Raw genomic sequence first — 24,851 nt, 5'->3', positions numbered from 1 at the left:
CAGACACCACGTCCTTGTGAGGCTGCACCATCTAAATCCTTCAGTGATGATGATGAAGAGGAGAAGGAGGATGATGATGGCGATGATTTGGATGTCAGGGTCTGTGTTGATGATTCGATCCCAAACAAGTCGGTTACAAGTACATCACCTGCCAAGTGCTCTGAGCCTGGATGTAGCCCCAGTCCTGTGTTAATCCCTAAGGAGCGAACTAGGGTAAACTTGTCAATTAACATGGCCAAGGACCTCGACTCTCTTCTTCTCATGAGGCTCCTCGTAAAAGTTCCGGGCAAAACCGAAGGATCTCCACAGGGACGAGAGCTGATCCTCCTCATCGAACGTCTGTCAGCCGCGATCAACATCAGTGGCTCGTCCGACGAGGAAACCAAGAAGAGGAGGAAAAAAATCTACAAGGCCGTGTTTGAAGATCTCCAGATGGAGTTTGGAGCTCCAGAGAAACTTCTGCAGGCTGTTATGACATCAGATGACACATCTTTTGATGATGCTGTTGTGAAGTACCTAGAAATCCATCTGGATGCCCTCGCCGATCGTCCCCCACAGAAGTCCCCAGTGTCCAGGTTTTTCTCTGCAGTGGAGACAGCTACCAACAATCGCATCAGGTGGTTGATGGCAGAAAAGGTCTATTTGATAAGGCCTTCCCATAATAACCGTCTTTAGCATACTGCTCATTTTCAGGGACCTCTGTTTGTCTCTCTCTTTCTCTCTCCCTCCCTCTCTCTCTCTCATTTGGGTTTACTCCGGGAGCTCCGGTTTGTTCCCATCCTTTACAATTAAAAAAATCTAAATAGCATTTTGATTTTACATGTGTTTTCCTCTGCTGTTGAGCTCAAATTGGTATAAATACTAAATTCAGGTTGCTTATGACTAAAAATGTTACTGCGTGTATGCATTAAGTGCGTGTTTAATTTTAATTTTCACATCATTACAACAAGAGGATGTATATTTTGTCTGATGGAATAAACCAGAAGACATGAAGTGTATTTGCCTCTGCTGAAGTCTTACAACATACTGCCCACTAGGAGTTTTACTGGTGGGCCTCTGGACAGTTGGGCTGATAATTATCAAAATAGAGACAAAAAATAAAGATAATTACAGTTGAAAATTGATTGGTATGTGCCTTGACTGACTGGCCCATATTTAGTTCTTTGTTTTACGTAACCTCATTTATTGTTTGTGTCGATTTCCTTAAGTTCCTTACAAATAAATAACCTTTTACATCTGTTTATTTGTTGCTTCCCTTTTCCCAAAACGAACTGGGTTGTAACAAATGCTTTAGAGATCAGCTAAGCATCACAAGAACTACTTGTTGGGCAAGCTCTTTAATTCATTAGCAAGACTTTGACCACTTTTCCTTTGGAAATGGCTGCAGGGCATCGGGCAAACTCAAAATGTATTTTTAAACAATTTTTCTAATATTTACAACTGCAGACTTCAAGGAATAATGTAAGAGCCTCATATTAATTATTTATTAGCATTTAAACGCTCAATGAACTAGCGCAGGCTAAAAAAAAAAAAAGTATCATGCTATTTTTGTTTGATTCTTTATTAGCTGAGCAATAAAATACAAAATAAAAGTAAATTTTTCCTGATGACAATGTAAATCCTCATGATTGGGTCACAAATCCCCACCCCAATGGGTGCTGATTCGTCTAAGCAGGAGACAATGACTCCTGATGATTCAAAGTCACCCAGTTGTGTTGTCAATCAGCGGCACCCTTGGGTGACTTGGTCCGCCTGTTCCCTCCTCACTGCATTCGTGCTTGCACTGACCGCCCCGCCCCACCCAAGGGGGTTATTTTTGCCCGATACTGTCCCGCCCCACAGCTAAGGCCATGGGTACAAATTGAACCCCTCACACACACTGTCCCTCTCCGTCTCTGTTCCCCTCACACACACACACACACACACACACACACACACACACACACACTTGCTCCCTGGCATTCGACCTCAGTTGACACTCTGACAGAGGTGCAATGGGACTAAGCGGACTTCACCGAGTGGACCTGGAGTAGAATCTGAAACTGAGACGACTCTCTCTCTCTCTCACTCACACACACACACACACACACACACACACACATACATACACACAGAGATAAAAACATCTACACACTCGTGGAAACAAAACACACAAACGAAGCGTGTTTTTCTTGACCATGACGGATACTGCAGCTGAGGAGGACAAGGACCCTGATATTGAGCTTTTTGTCAAGGTGGGGTTTTGGTGTGTGTGTGTTTTGGTGTGTGTACATCCCAAGCTGACACTACTTCACTTTTCTCACTTCTAAATTACATTTCTTTACAATTTTCTACAACCTTGCGCTCTAATCTGCCTATAATAGATGTTATTTTGTGTGTGACAAGGGAAATTTAAGATGAATATGTGCAGGATTTAATCTGTAACACATCAACTGTGTGTTACTGTGGCCCCTTTGAGCGTGTGCATGCCATGTTGTTGTTGTTGCATGCTGATTTTCCGTGTGTTAACCTGACACCCACGTGCAGAGACAATCTCTCTTTCTCTCTCCCACTGAATTATTACTGGGGTCCTTTCAGTGTTGAGAGCAGCAGCTTTAAATGCTCTGAGGTTATGATACAGTTTGTGTTGGTCAATGTGTGTATTTATGCATACGTTTTTGCGCATGCCTTTGTTTTCTGATCAATTTCAAAGGAAACCTGCAAAATATATGAAGGAATATAGTTTACGGACAGTTTGGAAAATTAAGAGTTACATGAGAAGATTGACACCACCCTCATGTGTATATGCTAAATATTAACAGTCAGAGGCCCGTTAGCCTAGCTAGCACAAAGACTGGAAACAGGGCGAAACAGCCATCCTGCATCTGTCCAAACATAAAAACTCTGCCCTGCAGCACTGCTCTTTATGCTAAGCTAAGCTAACTGGCTGCTTCTCATCAAACTCGGTGAGTAGTTCCCAACTTGTCGAACTGGACCCTTTTAAAATATCTCAAATGCTGCAATAGATTTTTTCATAACCCAGCTACAGTGTACTGAAATGTCGACACTACTTTAGCTCAGTTATCAATACACATTTAAATGAAATGTGACGTAACCTTGACAAAACGAAGGCAGACTTGATGTTTACAACATGAATGGAAACCTATGGCTGCATGAATTTCTGAGAGGTAACAACATAGTTTATACTGTGGTTCTCTCTCATGTGAAGTGTGTGTGGTTTCAAAAAGAAATTGGCTAAAATATGCAAAATCACTGACTGTGTAAACTTTTCTTGTTTCTTTAGGAACTTTAGAAAATAAGTTTATAGAGAAAAGTAGATCCCATATGTTTCAAGTGCAGTGACAGTGTTATTTATGTGTGTGTTTCCTCTGATTGGCAGACAAATGTCGTGGCCGGACAGAAAGTTATATGATTTCTGTAGCTGATACACTGTGTAGGAACGGGAAGTTCAGATAGGCAGTGAGGCGGCTAATGGAAGGAGTGTGGATTATTCATGTTGGACTCGGTGTCTTATTACAGTGTCCTGTTGCAGCTTAGCAGCCATACACACTCTGACACACACACACAGACACACACACGTCCTACTGTATTTGATCATATGCAAATTATACTGTAAATGTGTGTACACACAAACAGACGCCTCAAATCCACAAATTAAAAGTAAAAGACTGGCTCTTCCTCATGTGATAAGTGAACTTGTTTGGATGATTATCCACAGTGTGTGTCCTCGTGAATCAGTGTGTGTCTGTGCGTTTGTATGGGTGTGTATTTGTGAATTGAAATGCTCTTCTAGTACAGGAAGAGGAAGGCAACGAATGAAGGCTATAAACTATATGTGTTTTTGGTCATCTCTACACTCCACCTCTGAAGCAGTGTGAGTGTCTCACCGTGTTTTGTGTGTGTGTGTGTGTGTGTGGTTGTGTGTGTGCGTGTGTGTGTGTGTGTGTGTGTGTGTGTGTGTGTGTGTTTACAGGCTGGGAGTGACGGGGAGAGCATTGGAAACTGTCCATTCTCTCAGCGCCTCTTCATGATCCTCTGGCTGAAAGGAGTAGTCTTTAATGTCACCACTGTTGACCTCAAGAGGTAATAATAATGTCACAGCATAACACTATAATATTATAGTAAAATAGAGAATTAATATCAGCTCTAGCCCTGGTTGATCATTGTTATAACCCAAATCCCATGAATTTCCTATTTATACTAATAGGTCTCATGATATTTTACTAAATTACTTTATTTTGAGTTAGTTTAGAAATAGATGGCACTAAATCATTAAAGAAATATTTATTAAAGCTTCTATAATCAGTTTTTATATGTCAGATGGTCTTTAAACAAAAGTCCAAATTCCCATGTAAATTCTGTTAAATGTTACATGCTAATGGAAACAGCTGTTTCTATTGTTTGTGTTTACATTTGTTGAAAGAATTTACACATCATGTAACTTACCCTTTGATAAAACAGCTAATAGCTAGCTTAATTTAGCGTTAGCAGCAATAGCCATCATTGCAGAGTAGACAGGAATAATGTGTTTCCTGACAGCTCTAATATTAACACTCAGACTAAAAATAGTAAGTCATCACACTATAAATGGATGAAGTTGTAAACTGATTCCCCTCTGATTAGGAAACCGGCTGACCTCCACAACCTGGCCCCAGGGACACACCCGCCCTTCCTCACCTTTCAGGGGGAGGTACTCACCGATGTCAACAAAATAGAGGAGTACCTGGAGGCGATGCTGGCTCCACCAAAGTAGGTCTCGCACACAAACACACACAAAACAGGAGTAGGAAGGAGAGTAACCAACAAGCCAGCTAACACCGTGTTCTTGTTTCTTAGGTATCCCAAACTTGCAGCAAAGAACCGTGAATCCAACACAGCAGGAAATGACATATTTGCCAAGTTCTCAGCTTATGTCAAAAACACAAGGCCAGATAAAAATCGGGGTAAGTACGCTGCATCCAAAACTAATTAATATATGCAGATGAGTATATCCAGTAAGCATAAAAAACCCCCCACTGGTTTATTGACTTGTTTGACCTTTGACCCTGGAAATGTGTTCTGTCTGTTGCAGATTTAGAGAAGGGTCTAAACAAGGCCTTGGCGAAGCTGGACGAGTATCTGATGGGTCTGCTACCTGATGAGGTTGAGACGGGACGCCACAGCGGCAAGGGAGAGTCTACTCGCAAATATCTGGACGGAGATGAACTGACGTTGGCTGATTGCAACCTTCTGCCCAAACTTCACGTTGTCAAGGTAACCTGCTTTGGATTACTCTGGTTTGGTTCATTTGATCTCATCAATTTGTTTTTGACGGTATCACCTGTTTTTGTCAGGTGGTCGCAAAGAAATACCGAAACTATGACATCCCGTCTGAATTCAAAGGGGTGTGGCGTTACCTTGGCAACGCCTACAGCCGAGATGAGTTCACCAACACGTGCGCAGCTGATGTGGAAATCGAAATAGCCTACAAGGATGTAGCCAAGAGGCTGGGAAAATGAATGCATCACAACCACAATCACTATTGTACCTTTCTGTCTTTATGGTAAATCTACTAAATAATACCTCTGATACACACGACATCCACTCTGAACAAAGGATGTTTCGTTTTTAATGCTCATGTGCTGAAATGTGCTTAAATGCTGCAGAGTGGTATAGTGTCTCAAAGAAAAGGAGCATGTGGTAAAAATGATTCATCAATGTCTAAAGGTTTTGCGCAGCATCTGGAGTCTGACGTCTTTGTAATAGTGCTTACCACAAACAAATGGAAGATTATGGTGATTATACTGCTGATTGTTCTCAAACAATTATTTTATTTATTGAGGAAAAATATCTTAAGTAACAAATGACAGTTAGCTAAAGCCCATAAATCATAGCTTAGCAAAATTAGCTAGGTCTGTCAAACTTGAGAACAAGATCAAATGTGTAATGAATAGATTGTGTTTGTCTGTCCTAATGAAAGCTGCAAATGTTAGCATGCTAACTAACTAGTTTACTAACCACATTAGAATTGCTAATACATTTTCTTGATCATATTCAGACTTACTAGTTCTACACTGCAACACAACAACAATGTTGTTTCTTTGACAAAGAAGCTGTAACTATGCTAGCTAACAGAGTTAACATTAGAAAATTAAAAATTGAGTGGTAAAATCAATTATTAATCATTGTAAACTGTTGTGTGAGAATATAAAGCTTGACAGGCTTAGCAACAGTAGCTGGTGGGGCTAAACGAACAATCATTTTGAGATATTATATTTCATAAATATTTACTAAAGATTTGCCTATTTCCCGTCACAGTTAATCTACTGATTTTACTCTGATAATTTGACATCATGAATTTCTTTTACGTAGAGTATGTAATGGGAATAATGGAGCGCATAAATCAGCATTTGATTATTTTCTTGTAGTGTTAAAACCAATAGACCAGACGTTGTTGTTGGAAAATACTGTTAAGAATGTGTTTCAGCCAAAGTAATTTGTCTTTTACTAGGGGGGGGTCAGCTTTGTGGACTTTGTGGAGATGTGATGTTGCCTTCCTTTTCTTAAGGACGAAATGAATGACAGGTTAAATTGTACATTTTTTATTGTGTAATTTTCTTTACTTTTCTCACACCACAGTAAACAGCTCATTCTTACAACACGGATTAATACTTCTCATTCAAACTGATAAATAAGGCTATAACGACAAGAAACAAACAGTTTACCCAAGTTTACCCCAGCTATTGTGTTGACAGCTTATTTAGTGCAAACTGATAGTAGTGAATGTAATTTTAATCATGAGTGCCTTAGTGGGAATCAAGCTCTCCTCTGCCTTCAGCTCTTTATGTCTGTACAGTAAATTATATATATTTGAATATAATATGAATGTGAATTATTGATGTAATCAAAGGACTTCTAGTGCCCCATGGAGCTGTAAGGTGATAATGTAAACTTAATATGTCTGTAAATGATTATAGCTCAACTATATTCACATTCTTTCTGATGATTAGAACCATAAACCCACTGTGTATATGTCACTTATTTGAATAATAAATCTATTTTCTCAGAGACTGAGCTTGAAACTGTCTCGTTGTGTATGCCCATACAGGGGAATGGATACTGACTGTGACTCTCTGAGCAAATCAAGTTGCTATTGTCTTACACAGTAATGCAAAAGTTCCTAGGAAAAACAGCAAGTAGGTTTTCTAGCTAATTTGTTTATGGAAATACGTGCACAGTCATCCTAGGTGACATAGCTGCATTTCCCCTAAGGTGCTGCTGTGTACACAGCTCCTCCTGCACCTTTTGCTTTCCAGTCTTGTTTTCTCCACACAGCAGGTCGCCTCTCTCCTCCTCTGCCTCCTTTTCCCGCTCACCTCTCTTTGCTGTTGGGAATGAGTAGAAAGTTTAGATTATTTCTTCACCTCACTCTTGTCTATTTTTATTGACTGAATACTGGTATAAATACTTCAACTTTAGATCTTGTTTCTAGGTTAGTAGCTGAGTCAGAAGATGCACAGCATGCACACCCACAGGATAGATGCAGAACATACAGTAGACCATAAGAGAAAAATAAGCATGTCACAAAATAACTGAGCCAATACTTTACTTCCTGCACTTTTGACAAATGCAAAAGCTAATTTGTCTTCTCTCAATTCAGTAATTTATCTGGATTTCAGTGGCTCTACATTAGGATACAGGGGACCATTACTATTTGTATCCTGTAGCATCTGACAGCCAGCAGATGGCAGTAAACACAAAGCTTTTATTGGTCTGTTATGACAGTAACGTGTAGTTAGGGATCATCCTGTATTATGTCTCTTCTCTATGTATCTAACACTTACCACATTTATATTCACCATACAAGCTTTGCATGAATCAAGACTGAGATCTCTTGCTGATAATTAAGTGACTGATTTTAAAAAGTGTTTTTTCTGCAATTATCTTATTTTGACAATACATAATTTATTTTCATCCTTCATTAATTTTCTTCTAGGCTATAGATGGGTTTTTAACTTTATTTTAACTTTATGTCCCATATGCTTTACTTAATTAAAAGTATAAATACCACACTGTTAAAAAAAACATCCATTACAAGTAAAAGCCCTGCATTGAAAATATTAAAGTAAATTATCAGTTATTTTTTATTCATTTTGTAATCTGTGACCGCTCATCATACTTTACCTTAATTTGTAGTAAAGCTAGCAAATAAATGTAGTGGATTAAATAGTAAAATTTGTTCTCTACAATGTGGTTGAGTTGAAGTTTAAATACTCAAAAACTCAAATTTCCACTGTTTTTGTCCCGTTCAGTTTTGAGTAAAGTCGCCTCAGCGTTAGGGATCGGATTCTTCGTTTTTCAGCGGGGCGTGAACACGCAGACGGTCCCTAGCCGTTCATCTCGCTCTGCTAGTGGGCAGAGCAAACACAGAGGCTCGTGCGCTGTGGCTGGAATCTCATCTCACCAGTCTGCCCCTTCACAACGACGTCCCCGCTCGCCCCCTTCCCACGGATTTTTTTTTTTTTTTAAAGTCTTATTACCACCTTATAATATCACCGAGAGGCCACCGACACAAACCGTCAAAAAAAAAAAAAAAGGTAAGCGTATTTCTGTCACCTTAACCGCGCCGGAGCTTGTTTTCTGCTCCCAAGTGTTGAGGAAATAACGCTGGTGGAGGAGGCGCAGTGTTTTAGCCGTGTGTTCTCGGGAGTGGGCGACTTGTCATTGCGGCGGTGCGTGTGTTGTTGTGGAAATGAGTGGTGGTCGAGCGAGGCAGCTAGCCGTCCCGAGCCCCCTAAAACAAAGCTAATGTAGCCGGAAACGTTGATAGTCGGCGTTTAAGTCGGCTGGTCGTATTAAAAAACGGTCACGGTAATAGAGCTGAATAGCTAACGACGCTAGCTGGCTTTTTTACAGCCAGTTAAGGGAATCGGGACGTTAACCGCCGCAGCGAGCAGGGGGTCCCATTGTTTTTACGCGGCAGGTTTAGCTAGCTTATAAGAGAAAGTGATATTAACACGGTATAATGAAGACATTGCGGCGTAACCCGCCTGATAGCATCCTTGCGTCTTGAATATGTCTCGAACAGGTTGTTTTAAGAATACGGTTCATCTCCAAGTCTTCTGAATGGCGGTTAATGATTTACCTCCATAGTCCACTGTCAGTAATTGACCAGCTGTGCTCTTAATTTATTTCACCTGCTGGTGTACGTTTTTTTTTCTTGATTATGCTCACCACAGAAGAAGAAGAAGAATGTGGTTGGCAGTTACAGCTGTATTCATCACTGTGTCACTGACAGACGACCTTCTCCTTTACCTGACAGTGTTTCTCTCACCTGTGTTTTTGGAGCCACAGACTCATTTAAAAGGCTGTGCTAAGTTAATTCATTATGTTAATGAACGCCCTATCTTCTTCTGGAAATATTGGAGATCAGGTAATACCTGTATTTCTGGTCAGCACTACACGAATTGACAACTGTTATAATTTCAGCCAAGGTGGGAATTGAAAATAAATGACTGAGGAACAATGTTTCCTATAACAATTAAACTAGAACCTTAATTTATTAAATTAATTCTTTACTCAATTATGTCTGATTTAAAAGCCAAGATTATTCTAAGGTTCTTTTTAGTTTACTAACTGTTTGTACAAGACTAGTCAGACCTAAAAAAGTGAACTCAGTCAGTAACAGGAATATAGAGAGAATGAGAGGAAAAACACTTAGCTCACCAGTCCAGTAATTTTCAGCCTGCAACATGAGTAGTCTCATATAATGAGGTTATGACATGCTGATTTGATTATATGAGATGTAGCTTGTGTTATTATCAAGCATGCTGCAAACGTGATTGTGTTGTGTGCTATCTACAGCGTGCAAGAACAAACATCTTTGTCTTTAAAAATGGTTGTGATGTGGTTTTGGAGAAATGTGCCTGCTGAGAGATTATAAACTATATCTCATCTTATTCAATGTGACCCAGCAAAAAAAACGTCCCCCCCCCCCCGTCTGGTTATAATCCTCGACTGTAGGCTGTGAGCTAATGCTGAGTGTAGTGACCATCTAGAGGTGAGCCACCGACTGCCCCTGGCTTTATAAAGAGCTCTTTCAGTCGCCTTTTTGCCGGAGCCTTTGGGATTATAAATCCTGAGGAAAAGGAGCTTTGCTTCGGTGGCATGCTTCACTGGCAAGAAATCGTTGGAGGGTGTGTGTGTGTGTGTAAGAGAGAGAGAGAAAAAGAGAGAGAGAGAGAGAGAGGGCACGGCGGTTGTGCTGGTGGGCTCGGGTGGCGAGCCAGCAGAGGCAGTGGAGGGATTGAAGACGGAGGGATGGAGGAGAAGTGGGCTGTGGTGATGGATGCCATGCAGGGAAGTGGAACACTTGGCCTCTCTGTGATTAAAGGGCTCCTGTTCTCTCGGCACAAACACACACACACAAACACATACACACTCGCACAAACACACCTGTCTTTTCTTATTTGTGTGGTCAATCTAGTTACTGATCGCTAAGCCAAAAAATGTCTGTATCTCCAATGTCAGCGATCCTTAAAGGTGATTTGATTTCCAGTGTTATTTAACGTCAGGGTTAGTAAGTAGTATCCTTAAGGTCAGACTGATGTATGAATCAGCTTTCTGGAACAAGACCGTGCACTTTAGCCAGAAGCCCCACTCCACAGCCTCGCTTCCTTACAGTCAGTCCACTGTTTGGAGCTCTGTAGCTGCAAAGCACTCAAATATTCCTGCTGCACATTTGAGCTGTTCATGGATAGGGCAGGTCACAAAAAGTGCAGTAAACCCTCTTGAAAAGCTGTTTTCACATCCAGGGCTATGACTAAGAAACTTAAAATGTAATAAAAGGAAGATTAGGGATTTTCAGAATCCTCGCCTCAGACTTCTCAAAAACAATTTCATGCCTGTTTTTGTCTCACTTTGCAGGTTGAATATTGAACTTTAGGTTGTTGTGGATATACATATATGTATGAAAATGTCCATGGCATGTGAGGCATTTAAATTTGTCATGTAGTGTTGTGATTACTGAAACCACCTCTTCAATCAGCCAGTAAAAACCAGCAAAACCAGGATAAACCGTCGTCAATGTCAGTGTCAAGGCATAGTCGTAGTTGGTTTGATTAAGCACATTCTCAGCCTGTAATGTGATCTGAATGAACAAACGCCTCTGGCTGGAGTTTGTGTTGTTATATTTTACGTCACAGAGATAAGAAGTGAGCACACTTTGACTTTCCTGACATCTTCAAAGGCTTTTAGAGGATTTGGACTTGCATTAAAAGTGAAGACCAGAATTAGGATTAGTTTTATGTTAGGGAGAGTGTTATGAGTTAGACGAGCAGTGCAGAGTGCTGAGGGTTTAATGCAGTCGGTGAAGGCCCTCACAGACATGGTGATATCAGTGTGTGCATGTTTGCATACATCTGATTGCATAACGGTTCATTGCCCCTGCACTTATAGCCATAGAATAACCTTGTTAATTTTGCACCAAGAGCATTTTAATGTGATGCTTTTGTGTGTGTGTGTTTGTGTGTGTGTGTGTTTGTGTGTGTGTGTGTGTGTGTGTCTTTGTACTACTTTAGTGTTCTTCTACATATTGTGATGAGGTCAACTTGTGTTGTCATAACACCAAAACTTGTATGTGGTCATTACAGGAAGAAACAAAGTGCCGACCCTCAGCACCTCGTTTGCGGTTCTCACCCACATTGTCAGTTGGCTCGTTTCCGACATGCAGGTCATGTTCGGGGGGGTCTTGTCCTCTCCGCCTGCTCTCGTGGCGTGTTGTGGCAGGTTAAACCTGTCAGTGCAAGCGCGAGGAAAGGGATGCCTCAGTTGTGTGTTTTTGGCCAGGTGGATGACTTTATAAGGTTTTTTTTGCACGCAAGTACGTCTGTTCCAACTTCCTTAATGGCAACAAAGGACAGAAGAAACCAATGTACCGCTAGTTCTGTGGAATGAAAAGAGCTTGAGTTTTATTGTGCTGCAGAGGAAGCGTTATTTAAAGAACAAAGAGAGAATCAGACTTGTAAATCACAAGTTCCTGTGATGTCAGGGTTGCAGTTTGTAGGTGTTTACTGTGCCGCGTTGGTCATGGGGATTCACCAGAAATGCTAACATCCCCGTTTTGTACAGTGTCGACACACATCTTTTGTAAGACCTCCAATAAACTGTGCTGTCTGTTGTCTAGCGAAAAAGGGAGCTGTCACTTTTCCCAAAATAGTTCAGACTAATTTGAAATGACATGCAAAAAAAAAAAAAAAAAAGAAGTTTATTCTATATTGTGTCTCCTATGAAATAAAACAAAATACAGTAATGAAGGCACACGTTTGGGTCACCTTCCTAATGGTGGTGGTGTGAAATCCAGCATGTTTTTTTCCCCCCTCCCGTCTCCAAAAGTGCTGAGGCGATTCCTTTTTGTGAAGACATTGTCACTAGTGCGGGAGAAACAGCAGTCCTCTCTCGGTTTGTAAGCTGTCCAGGGACTCTGCTCTATCAGAGCGACCTGTTCCTGAATGGTCCACTGCGGATACAGTTGATTGGATTTAGGTTTCCAGAGCGGAGCTGGACTTCCAGGTCAAGGTTTAAGCTATGTGGTTTTACACCGTGTTACTCCAGAGGTGGAGGAAGGAAGTGTCAAAGAACAGTTACATAAAATAATTCTGATGTAGGGTGAATATCGTTTTCTTTTTATCGGATCATACTTAATTTCATTAACTATCACAGAGATTTATATGATCTGATCTCAGATTTCTCCTGATGAAATGAGGCTGTAGCACAGAACTAATTAATGCAACTTTTCTCTGAGTCATTATGAGATTTAAAATCCTTCATGAAAGCTTCAGTCTTGTTTGGCAGCCAGATAAATTCATGTGTGCGGCCTCGCATGCATTAGATTATATAAGAAGATATACAGCACCAAAGAGGGTGCAAGATTTGTTTACCTTTTTTTCCCCCTGTACGTAATATTTAATTACAGTGAAACCAGGCTGCTTTTTGTTAACTATAATTCTTTTCCAAAGCATCAAAATTAGAAAGAAGAAATAAGAAATAAACATTAAAGTCACTGTATTAAATAACTGTTAAGTATGTACTTGTAGCTTAGACTGCTGGCACAATTGTCACAGTAATGCACTGTGTGTTTGGCAGCTTCAGGTGCACAGCAATCAGCAGTGGTGACTGTCAGAGCAAACAGCACTGTAAACAGAGCTCAAAGAAATGTGGCTACGTCTCAGCACTCTGCACTCAGCTCAGTCTGAGACAACTAAAATAAGTAAAATTAGACTGTGTGGTGAAAGGTACACGGCTTTCAGCTTTTCACGGAGAGAGGGGAAGCTAGCTGTCACACACCCGAATACCTCATCTACAGGGAAAACAGTGTCAAATTTTAGAAAAGTAAGCTCAGACACCAAAGATGTTCAATACTTCAAATGACTAAGAGGTAACTGTAATACAGAATCAAAGGCTGGTGTCGCGTGTGAGTGTTTCTTTGTCCTTGAAAAAATTAAATGTATGCAAATCTCAAACAGAGCAAAAGAACATTTTTATTAATTGCTAAATTATGTGCAATATTAATCTGTATTTAGCTTCGTTTTTCATTAAGAATAGACCTATATTATTTCACTTAATATTGATTAGAGCTGCAACAATCGACATAAAAATAATCCAACTATTTTCAGAATCTATCGGCCTGCTTTTCTCTTTTTTATGTCAAAAATTACGTGAAAATTCTTAGCTCGTAAAAAACTAGCTGGATACAACAGAGGTATTGTGTGTGTGTGTGTGTGTGTGTGTGTGTGTGTGTGTGTGTGTGTGTGTGTGTGTGTGTGTGTGTGTGTGTGTGAAAGAACAGATGCCTGCTAGCACATTAACATTTATTTTTTAGACTGTGATTGGAGTTAAAAAGGTTGAACTGAGGAGAAAGATGCACATGAATGAAGCTTAAATGCCACGTTTTCCATATGGACATTTACATAGTCACTGTAGTTCCCCAGAGACACTGTGATGAGACACATGATGAGGTGGAAGGTGGCAAGAAAACAGAAAAAGAAGAAGAAGAATTAGTCAACATATTAGGTTTTGTCAGCTGAGCAACAGCATGTGGTTGTATTGTTTTTGCCCATTTTTTCATCATCTGACTGACAGGAAGGACTGCCCAACTTTTTTTGACCCTCACCACCACTGGCTGTTTTTATTTATTTATTTTACTTTTTTTATTGAAAGCTTCTTTTGCCTGTTATTCTCTTGTAAAAATCCATGTGGCTATACCAACTTTTATGTGACTAAACCTTCAAATTGGCCTTGAAGAGCTGTTTGAGACCATTAGCGACTCAATAAAGAACACATTAACATTGATCCGGGTGCCTCTCACATTTTAGACAAACTTGTTGAAGCGAGTTGCGGGGAGAGAGTGTGTCTTCAACCGTGACGCTAGCCTGGTTACAAGCCGGATTCTCACCGGTGAGGTGGTGAAGCTGCGGCAGGGTCTGTTTCTCTGGGAAGGCCTAATGAATAATTAAGAGGCGTGGCTTATGTGGGAAAAAAAAATAAGTCCATTAAGATGCAGAGTCACACCGGTCTCCATGGTAGCAGGGCCATATTATCAGGATCACGTCTTCTTTAGCCGGGCAAGAGGCAAACTAGCCCAGTCCAGGTCCTGGAGAGGATTGACTGGAATGTGGAATTTCACTTTTCAAATTAATCCTAACACCTGATCCTCTGAGGGTCTGAGCTAAATGGAGCGTCGTCACGGCATCAGTAAGAGAAAAAGGTGGGCATGAGGCCATCTTGAATTTTTTTTACATTTAAAATAATGTCTGTAATATTTCCATTTATTTTTATTTTCAGATGAGGACAGAGCTTAGTGGTTCTGAAATGATTCGACTATTAGTCGACTGACAGGAAATTAATCTGCAGCAAAACAATAAATGGTTGAGGCGTTTTTAAAGCAGGTTCCAGCTTCTCGTGTAAATATTTTATTTTATATTTTTGTTTTCCTAATCTTCTGTGATTGTCAAATGAATATCTTTTGAGTTTTTGCTCACACTGAATCTGATTGGTTTGTTTTTAGACTGGTGTGAAAGCTTGTGTGTGTCAACCCCTGGCTTACTCCAGACATAATATTATGTCTATCCTGTTTCTGGGTTTATGACAAGATCCAGTTGCAGTCTTGAATCTCATAATCTCAGCTCTTGGCTCGTTTGTAAAAAGAAAAAGAAAAAAGTCAGTGTGAACATGAACCGGACCAGAACTAACGGGTAACAATGTACAGTGTGATCGTGACCTCAGATACGTTTAAATGGGCCCTGGGAACTTCTAATGGGCATTTTTCAATATTTGCTCACATTTTACGGACCAGGGGTTTTCAAAGACGCTGTGAGAGACACACACACACACACACACACACACACACACCACACACACTCCACTGTGCTGCTGAATGAGCCATTAGCAGTTCCTGTTTGCAGTGTAGCCATGGATGTATACAACAATCACTGTGATGACTAAGAGGGGAGTTCTGAAATCATAAGGAGCCTCTGTTTTCTCTGATTTCTAAGTGGGTTTATTTGCAGTGGTTGCAGAGATAACCACATCCTCTGTACGTGTAAATAACACCGACTCTTAAAAAGATGCGTATGATATAAAAATACATTTTTAAGGCTGCTGGCTGCCTCCTCCTCCAGAGAGCTCTTGCGTTACCTTGGTGTGAGAAGTCAAACTCTATGAAAGCTTATTTATATTCAGGAGAAAAATGGATACTTTTTCAAAGGTGATCCATAATTAATGTCGAGGCTACATCTAGAGCATATTTCACTACTTTCTGTGGTTATACAACAAGCTCTTAGTGTATATTTTTTCAGTTCAGTAGAATGCTCTTTTTTTATTTTTTATATTTTATTTTTTTTTAGACCTGGAGTAATGCACTGGAATTAATCTCGACCTCCCCTGGCCCGCTTCACCTTTATGGAGTATCCCTTAAACTACACTTTGAGTTATTTTCAGCTCCCACCGCAGATGCAGAGGAAATGGACAGAGTCTTTACCTCGCTCGGCCATCTGGCCCGCTCTTAACGATATGACAGAACAAGGGCAAAGGCTGCGTGATTAGGACTCCGCTGGAAAGATATTAAAGCCGTAGATGATTATTTTGACAATGATGCAATATCATTGTTTACTCTAAATCCCTGCGACGTTACCATAAACAAGTTACATCTGCAGGGAAAATAAACCAAGGATCCATGATTGGTGAAAGATCACTCACTGTAAACACACTGCGACAGCCTAAATCAATGCCGTAGGTGTTTGTTAATCTGAACAAGGTGTGTTCAAAGCAGGAAACTGGACAAAACAAGACTACTTTGTCGTGCAAATGCTCAATCTGGGGTCGTTCCATTGGTATTGAAGTAGAAACTGACTCAACTGTTTCTTTTTCAGACTTTTCAGACTCTGTTAGTTACTGACACGTTGTAAATTGTGCTTTTTTTTATTTTTTATTAACGATGTCAAAGATTTCTTTTGAATTTTTGGATTCATAATGCGGTTCTTGACCCACCATCTGTCTGACCTTTTAGATACATGTGTATTTAACATATGATTTCTTGTCCCACCTTGATTGCAAACAGATGGCCTCCATTCGACTTTTTATGCGACTACTAAAAAGCAATCAGCCGCACCAGATTTAGCTGTTATTTTTGTTTTTATATTTGCACGTACTTTAGATGGGTTTTAACCTTAAAGAGTTTACCCAGAGTTCCTCTCGGGGTCTGGTAGAGAGAAGGCTCTGCGCTGTGCTTCAACACAAAGGTCACCAGTGCAACAATTAAAAACAAACCGTGTTCATTAGGAACACAGTGTGAAGGCTGTGAAACAGGACCCAGGGAACCTGTCAAAACCAAATCTGTAATTTCAGAGCATCACATAGAAAATAAGCATCATTTTCTTCTTTGTTTTTTTTGTTTGTTTTTTTTTTTTGTCAGATAAAAACACTACGATTATAGTTATCACGTCCATCTTTCAGAATAAAAATGTCTGTTATTTCCTGGTTGGGGAATAGAGCAGACCCCCCCCCTCCTTTTTAAGTCGGTGCTACAGTGTGGTCGATGACCATAAACTGCTCTGCTGTCCCCAACAGGAAGAAGCTCTTTGTAGCAGATTTGGGAGGACAGCGATTCCTCCCAGGATGGTGGGAGATGATTCAATTGTTTCTGTCTTCACCGTCTCCCTGAACCTGCAGGGTTTTATGTCCTACTTCTTCCAACAATGAAAAAAACCATTCAGCAGGTTGTTACGTTATCATCTCAAGTTGCGAAGGGTCGTATATTCTGCAACCTTAGCTGGCTGTCAACACGTAGAGTTTCACCGGCTGTTGCTGCTGAGAGCCAGAGGGCTCCCTGCCAGACAAATTACAGCCCTGAATTAGAAACCAGAAGGTAACTGAGAGGAGATGTGTGTGTGTGTGTGTGTGTGTGTGTGTGTGTGTGTGTGTGTGTGTGTGTGTGTGTGTGTGTGTGTGTGTGTGTGTGTGTGTGTGTGTGTGTGTGTGTGTTGCTTTCCCTGCAGATTATAAGACAGGGCCTGTGATTGGAAAGCTACCTTACAAGGGAGTGATGATGCGTGATCAGTTTCTGTCTTTAAATAAGATCGATAGACACGAGAAATCAGGCCAGACAAGAGAGCCAGCTCCGACTGGGAGTGTGTGTATTCAGAAACGGTTCAGTCAGTGTTCTGTGTGGGTTTTGGCTCGCGCTTCTTACAGCAATGTACCACGGGGTAGACTGAGCAGCGTTCCTCTCTGATAAACAGCCCCAAAGCCTCCCATCCTTGTCGGCGCCCAACCAGTGAGCGCTGCCAGCCTTTTCCTGCCCTCCTCCAACAGAGTCCTGAGCAACGAGAGACATCCGATGTTATCAGCACTGCAGATTGCACAGCGCCACTGCCAAGGGCTTGTCTCATGAATTCACAGTGCGGTGCGGAGATTTTGTTTTCTACAGAAAGGCTTGTTTTGCACACACCACAAAGCAAATTAGAGTTAAATGTTAAGTAAAAAAAAAAAAAAAAAAATTTGCATTTCTCCTTCTTTTCGGACGATATAGTATTTATCTGCTTTGTCAAAATGTCCACACAGAAAAACAAACAGGAGCCTTCGTCTTAAATCACTGAACAATTATGGTGTGTCATAACCTGCTGTGAGATTCCAGCCCTGCTGGAAGCTGCGTGCAGCTGTCTCTGACCTATTTATGAAGCCGATGGATGTAAGGTGAAAAGAGGCTTTTGTGTGACGGCCTTTTGTGTTTCTTGGAAAAGGTGCTGATGATTTCGTGCTGATATAACCGTGTTTGCTCTGCTTTAGATACAGTAAAGAATCGTCCTATTAAAAGATGTGTAAAACACGAACAGGTGAGAGAATTTTTAGTTGTTTGAGTCAAGTGTATATTGTGGTGCTGACCTGGTAAAAGCTGCATTGAAAGAGCAGAAGAAAGCTGCACTTCAAAAGCAAGGTTGCAGAACTTCCTTCCCCACACTTAGGATCATTTACTGCTGCAGCGGTTGAATGCAGATGAGAGAACATCTAACATCTATTTTCTTTTGACTTGATTGCGTGCTGGAAAGTTTCTTTTCTTTTTTTTTGTTCCTCCCTGCCTAAAGCTAGGGGCAATTACTTAGCTGTGTATATAGATTGCCTGGAGGTCAGTTAAGACTTGTTGAACTATTTAACAGCTTCACTAGTGCTGCCAGGCTGCCTCATTTTGCATTATGGGCAAAAGTTTGATGGCAAATTGTGCTGTTACAGGGATGGCTGTGTTCAATCAGCAGTAAAGACAGCAAGCATGAAAACAGCATATCACGGTTTAATATCTACATTATTTAGCTTGCTGGAGTTTTTCCTCACAGTTCTGTGAAGCTGTTCACGCAGTGGAAAACGGGGACAGGCCCTAATAAATAGAAATGTGATATTTGTCTGACAAGCATTCGAGATATCCTCTTCCACGGCTGATCTGGGTAGATTTTATCGATTGATATCACCGCAGATCAAAATCTGATCCTTTCATCGCTGTGCTCTGCTGTGTTTTGTCCAGGCCGGGCTCCACACTGCAGAATCCTGCTGCATAAACCAGCGAAAACCTGGAAATGTGTCAAGGCCCTTTTTACACTTCAAGGCCGAAATGTTGTGCCGTTATTCCACCTTTAACACTCTGTTTACAAGGTATAAACATGGAATCGAGGGGGGTTGTTGTTTCCCTGGCATTACGCCGGTAAGGGAGGTAGTCGCAGAACCGGATTGATTGTGTTAAAAAGGAGAGCTGGCATTGTAGGACGGACGCAGATGCTGTTTTCTGTTGCTACAAATGTGTGTCTACGACAAACGATACGTAGGTAACGGCAGCCTCAAAGACTTAAAGATTGTGTTCAGACAATGGGGATTTCAACGGCGAGGTGTGACAGGATCGTGAGGTCGCCATCTTGTTTTCTAGTGTGCACAATCTCTCAGAGGGTGCAGCTGTTTGGTAACTGTCCACAATGTAAGAAGAAGAAGAAGTTTATGGTCTTTAGCATCTAAGCTCCAACAATACAACGGTTCAGCAATCAACTACCAATAAACTGAGACAAACATGTGGATGAATCACGTTTATCGGCCACAAGGGAGACAGACGTTTTATTATTTTCTGTCACTGGCACACATCAGCCTGGTTCCACTGATCAGGGATCAGCTGGGTGCACCTTCTGTGTGATTGCATGTGTTAATGTAACTGGAACTGCCTTTTCCTGATGTTATAATGACACACGGAGAACAATGGCTGATTTCAGTGTTCAACTTCAGCCACCCTGAAGAGCAACTTGCCCAAATCAAGCTGTTGGGGGGTAATTTTCAACCCACGCAAGCACATGACCGGTTCTTCACGGAGATCAACGTCTGTTTTAGTTAATGCTGGAACATTTAATCAGAGGTAACTGTCTCTAGTTTTTTCTTTTGTCTCTTTGAGGGGGCATTTAATACCTTCATTAGATGGCTGATAATAGAGGTATGAGAGGAAATGAGGGGATGGAGAGATAGGGAGTGATGTTGTGGTTCACAGTAGGTGCTGTCAGTAGATTTGATAATGAAGTTGAATCATTTCAATTAGTCCCAGCTTCTAAACTAATATGAAATAACTGAACATTTTTGAGTTTTGGACTGTTTGTTGGGCCCTTTTCCACTCTTTTCTGACAATCAGTAGACTAAATGATTGATAGGTTGTAACCACAGTTTTATTTGAGGTACAGATTTCCTCCGGTGAACAAGTGACTCAAATCTTGTCTAACCTTTTGCCTCCTACAGATGTTTTCCCTTTTTCTAAGAGTACATGAATAATCCTTTGACCTTTACTTCTCAGACATACATTATGTTCTTATGCTGAACCACACACACACACACACAGTCCAAGTGTGGGAGAGCTTCTTCATTTATACAGCAGAAAGGCCTGTTGAGAATTTGATTTAAAAACAGAAAGTGTCAGTATATTTAAAATGTTTGCGTTCTTGCTTGTCAGTGGGGAAGATAGATTGTAGGCGATTCTAATGTTTATATTTTGAGGGAACTATAAACCTTCTTGCGTAAATACATACAGCTCCATCAGTCATAAACGTCACGCTGTCTGGGTGAGACTGTGTCTGTGTAGCTTCTCTTTCAAGAAGCAAGGGGAGAATTTTATATTATCTTGTTTTGAGGAAGTAGTCACAAGTATTTCTGCTTAAAGCCTGCATTGCTATCCCGTCATATAGTCAATACCACCATCCCCGACACAAGTTAATCCTCCTTTTTGAAAGAGATTTTAGCTGGACGTGGTCTTGTGTTACAGTTTTTAATATTATTTACCATGTTTAAAAGAATCAAACTTTATGTATCACCGACATTAAGAAGGTGAGGAGAAGTCACAACGCACAGTAAAGCCTCCTTTCCCATCCAGTCAAATGCTGTGTCACCAGTCTGCGTACATACCGTAGGAGCTTCCACACACAATGACCTCCAGTTGGGATACAGTGTGCCTCTGTGCTATGTGGTGTGCTGCGGTTATAAAACCGCCTGCGGTGCTTAAAGTAACAGGCATGAGGCCTGCTCTGTGCTCATTTCCAAACACCTCCTTTTTGGCAACCTGATCGGATGGGCCGTGAGGTTGTTTCTCACTCTTTGGAAATCCAGTGGTGCCCTGTTGAATCACAATCCAACCTCAGAGAAACATTATTTTAGACAGCGGGACAATGTCACTGCTATGTCTCTGCCTCAAAGAAGGGTTTCATATAGACAGATTCACTTTTAAGTGCTGTAACGGTTAATTGATTTATTGATTAGTCAACTGAGGAATTTAATTTTGATAATCAAGTAACTTAAGTCATTTATTAAGAACAAAATTCCAGATATTTCCTTGTTTCAGCTTCTCCCATATGTGTATTTTCTGCTCTTTTTAATTTTTGTCATTGTAAACTGAATATTTTGGGGTTTTGGACAAAACAAACCACATAAAAATTTTATGTTTTAGCTCTCAGAACCTAAAATGGGCATTTAAGTGCTGACTCACTCCAGTTATCAGTGCTTTAATTATACTGTGTACATGTGGGCCTGGGCTGGGAGAGGGAACTCCCTCATTATCTTTTCTTGTCAGATGAACCAAATAACCTCTCGTCTCTCTCTCCCCCCTCTGTGTTTCTTCTGTGCAGCAGGATGCAACAGGTCAGACTCAGTCCCCTGAGATGCTACTGAGCGATGAGGATGGGTCAGAGAAGGAAGTTACGCTGGTGAGGAGAAACAACCACCGCAAATACACCAACTGACACAGCCATGCCCCGCCTGCCCTCCTGATTCTCCTTCCTGACCTTTGCACCTTCCCTCGGTTCAATCAGAGTCACAGCAGCCCCAGCAACTCCCCGTCGAGTCAGCATGGCTACACCCTTCCTGTGGAAGCTGTCATCCCAAAAGCTGGGCTTCTTTCTGGTCAGCTTCGGGTTCATCTGGGGCATGATGCTGCTGCATTTCACCATCCAGCAGCGAGCCAGCCACGAGAACAGCGCTGTGCTGCGGCAGCAGATCCTGGACCTCAGCAAGCGCTACATCAAAGCGCTGGCCGAGGAGAACCAGAGTGTCATGGATGGGCCCTATGTCGGTACCATGACTGCTTATGGTGAGTAGCTTGTGTAACCTAACTGACACGGTGTTTTCAGGGAACAGGACCGGTCCTTTTACCTCAGCTTCTGGATGTTTTGTGGCCATGTTTACTTTTCAGCAAGACCAAGCTGCATTATGCAGTCGTACTGAAAAGCTATCCAGCAGAACCAATCTCCTACTTCCACTGGAGAAAATTCAGGGTTCATTGCTCAGTGACTGACATAGCTGAAAGCAAAGTATTTTCATGCCATATCTTCATACAGTTTTTTTCCAGCCTGACCTGGATCTGTGATGTGCGTCTCCAGAGACACCTTTTTGTTCTTTTAGCACAGTGAGGCTCAATGTGTCACCTACACTGTGGACTGTACAGGGTTCTTTCCCAGAATGATCACATTAGCCTGATCATAGCAAAATTGATGTGTTAATTGATGTTGCATGAGCCATAATAACCAAAGATGCACCTTTTAACAGAGTTATGATGTGGGGTTGTTATTTGCTTTCCTTCCCTTTTTACATCTTTAAATTGGAAGTAGTGGTTCCACTTGTTTACCTCTTGAGAGGGCACAGCATTGTCTATATTCAGGAAAGGTTGTCAGGGAGATTTAACTCTGAGCCAGCCGCATTGGAGCATAATACTGTAATAGCACAGATCCAGAAGATCCTTCAATAAGTTATTCATGCCATTAATAGACCTGTATGGCTCGATGGGAGGCTTCATTAGAAACCTGAGATTGCAATTGATTGTTTGCTAATGCCCAGAGAAACAACAGGATACAGTAAAGCTCTTGGAGATTAAATCAGGTCCCAGATAATGTAAAGAAGCAGCTGGAGTGTGCGACAAAAGCAAGAGTTTCAAGCTTAAGTTTGCGTGTCTTTCCTCTGTAGCAGCACTGTTGGTGTTTATGTACATGCAAACATGTGGAAAATGTCAGCCCACTATGTAAAGTACCTCCATTCCCAAACAAACAGTAGGCTGTACTTTTTCTATTTACCGCAATAGTAATTGTCTGAGCTGCACATGGAAAAGCAAACCTCAACATCTGACATATTTAAAGGGAGCTATTTGGAAGTTTTGCTATCACTACATAGCCAGCGTTAGCATTAACAGCTGTTTACTTACCAGTCTAGAAGAAACACTGTGAGTTCAGCATCAAACGTCATTCCTTTACTCACCAACAGCTGTCTGCAGAGGCGGAAAATCAACCCTCTTGTTTTGCTTCTATTTCTATCACTTCTTTTCTTCTGCTGAAGCTAGCAATGCTAACCAGCTAGCTCCATAATTTCCAGATACCCAGCCACTGTAGTGTCTGGTCTGTCCTGAAGAAGTAGTGCATGCAACAGTGGCTGCAAAGGAAACAGCTGCTAACATTAACTATGTAGCAAAATTTACAAATAGCTCATTAAATCAAGTAATTAGTAATTGTGTAATTCAATATGACCTGTTATTAAAAACACAGGATAAAGAATAAATAGTATTAGTGAGGTAAGAAACTATGCATATTATTAGTTATCCTTATGTAAATTTGGGTGATGTGATCCAGGCCCAGTCCATAGACTTTCCTGTAATATCAACCAGAGTTTCCAGGGAACAAGGTCCTGTCCAGTTTGCTTTGTTCCCCTTGTATGATGGATTGATTTTCACGGCGCTGTCGGAGCTGCAGCAGTCTGCTGACCGCCGTCCAATATCACATCAGAATCCATTTCACGTCCTTGATTGGAGAGGGAGGCTGCAAGATACTGTTTGCTTCCTGTGTTGACTCGATGGTCGATGATTTGCCTTGATATGATTTGTAATGAGGTAGGGGAAACAGGGTTTCCTTTTGCTGCTCATAAATGACCCATAAAATCTTAATGCATGTGAATTTAATATTGTATCTCTCTGAGAGCCTGTTTGGAGCACTGAGTTATTGGTTGGACTGATTGTTAGAAACACACCTGTTGGAAAAAATGAAACCAGTGTGTCTGAGCAGCTGGTGCTCTGCCTGTTTATGCACAGCCAAGAATGGATATATTTAGATTATTTTCTTCAAGATTTCAGTGATGCAGCCTCCACTTTTGACTGAATACATGTTTGTATGAAAAGGCCTGATATGTTCTACATTATATTATGCAAACCTAGTGCCAATAATTGAGCTGAGCTGATCTAAATATACTTGAAGAAAGCTCAAATTAAGATCTATGTCAGTCCAGTCCTGACTCATGTTTACAGATAGTATTTTCCTGTTTAACCTCCATCTGAACCCAATCTCTTCTTCTTGACAGCACATCACCACATCAAGATGTTTTTTGGAGCTAAAAAAAAACTGAAAAACATTACATATAACAGACACCACAACTCGTCTCGCAGTCTCAGTTAAATGCTTTCATCATGTTCGCAAATGAGTAAATGTTGGTACTGTTTTTTGACAACTTAATTGTCCAAGAAAGAGCAGCACTCTGCAGCATCCTGTAGATCCCAGGTGTCGTCCCATCGGTGCCACATTTGCATCAGAAACATCTATCCACCTGAAGCCTGGTCTGGGGAGCTGTCATCTTCCTCCTTCACAGTGAAGTGAGATGTGGAAAGGATGTGATCCTCTTCCTTTTCGACACGTCCTGAAACTGATCCGTGCAGCCGGGTGTAACAAGCCACCTGACGCTGTATCCTGTTACAGTTCAGCAGCTAATGTGGATATCCTTGTTGGCGTGGACACGTAGCGTGCAAGCAGCTCCGCGGGGCCAGTGTCAGAAGTCAGGAGGAC

At 41.2% G+C, this 24,851-nt stretch overlaps 2 protein-coding genes across 6 annotated transcripts in view; both read left to right on the top strand.

Annotated features, from left to right (window-relative positions):
- The first annotated feature begins 1,923 nt into the window (after window positions 1–1,923).
- Window positions 1,924–7,049, top strand: clic5a (chloride intracellular channel 5a). Its single transcript, XM_056370858.1, has 6 exons — window positions 1,924–2,234; window positions 3,974–4,083; window positions 4,624–4,749; window positions 4,837–4,943; window positions 5,072–5,253; window positions 5,334–7,049. The coding sequence occupies exons 1-6, from the start codon at window positions 2,178–2,180 to the stop codon at window positions 5,496–5,498; spliced, it is 747 nt and encodes a 248-aa protein (XP_056226833.1). The 5' UTR covers window positions 1,924–2,177; the 3' UTR covers window positions 5,499–7,049.
- A 1,365-nt stretch (window positions 7,050–8,414) lies between these two features.
- Window positions 8,415–24,851, top strand: part of mgat5 (alpha-1,6-mannosylglycoprotein 6-beta-N-acetylglucosaminyltransferase) — a 79,878-nt gene continuing 63,441 nt past the window's right edge. Inside the window, exons 1-3 of one of the 5 annotated variants that reach the window (XM_056370301.1) lie at window positions 8,415–8,576; window positions 21,669–21,743; window positions 21,849–22,126. In XM_056370301.1, the coding sequence (XP_056226276.1) occupies window positions 21,886–22,126 (241 nt within the window). In that variant the 5' untranslated portion in view covers window positions 8,415–8,576; window positions 21,669–21,743; window positions 21,849–21,885. Of the gene's footprint in view, window positions 8,577–14,593; window positions 14,744–21,665; window positions 22,127–24,851 lie in introns of those variants that run through there. The other 4 variants (XM_056370299.1, XM_056370300.1, XM_056370297.1 and 1 more) reach the window with 4 other exon arrangements.

Source organism: Seriola aureovittata, chromosome 24 (assembly GCF_021018895.1).
Source record: "Seriola aureovittata isolate HTS-2021-v1 ecotype China chromosome 24, ASM2101889v1, whole genome shotgun sequence".
Lineage (NCBI taxonomy): Eukaryota > Metazoa > Chordata > Actinopteri > Carangiformes > Carangidae > Seriola > Seriola aureovittata.
This window is presented reverse-complemented; position numbering and strand designations above follow the sequence as displayed.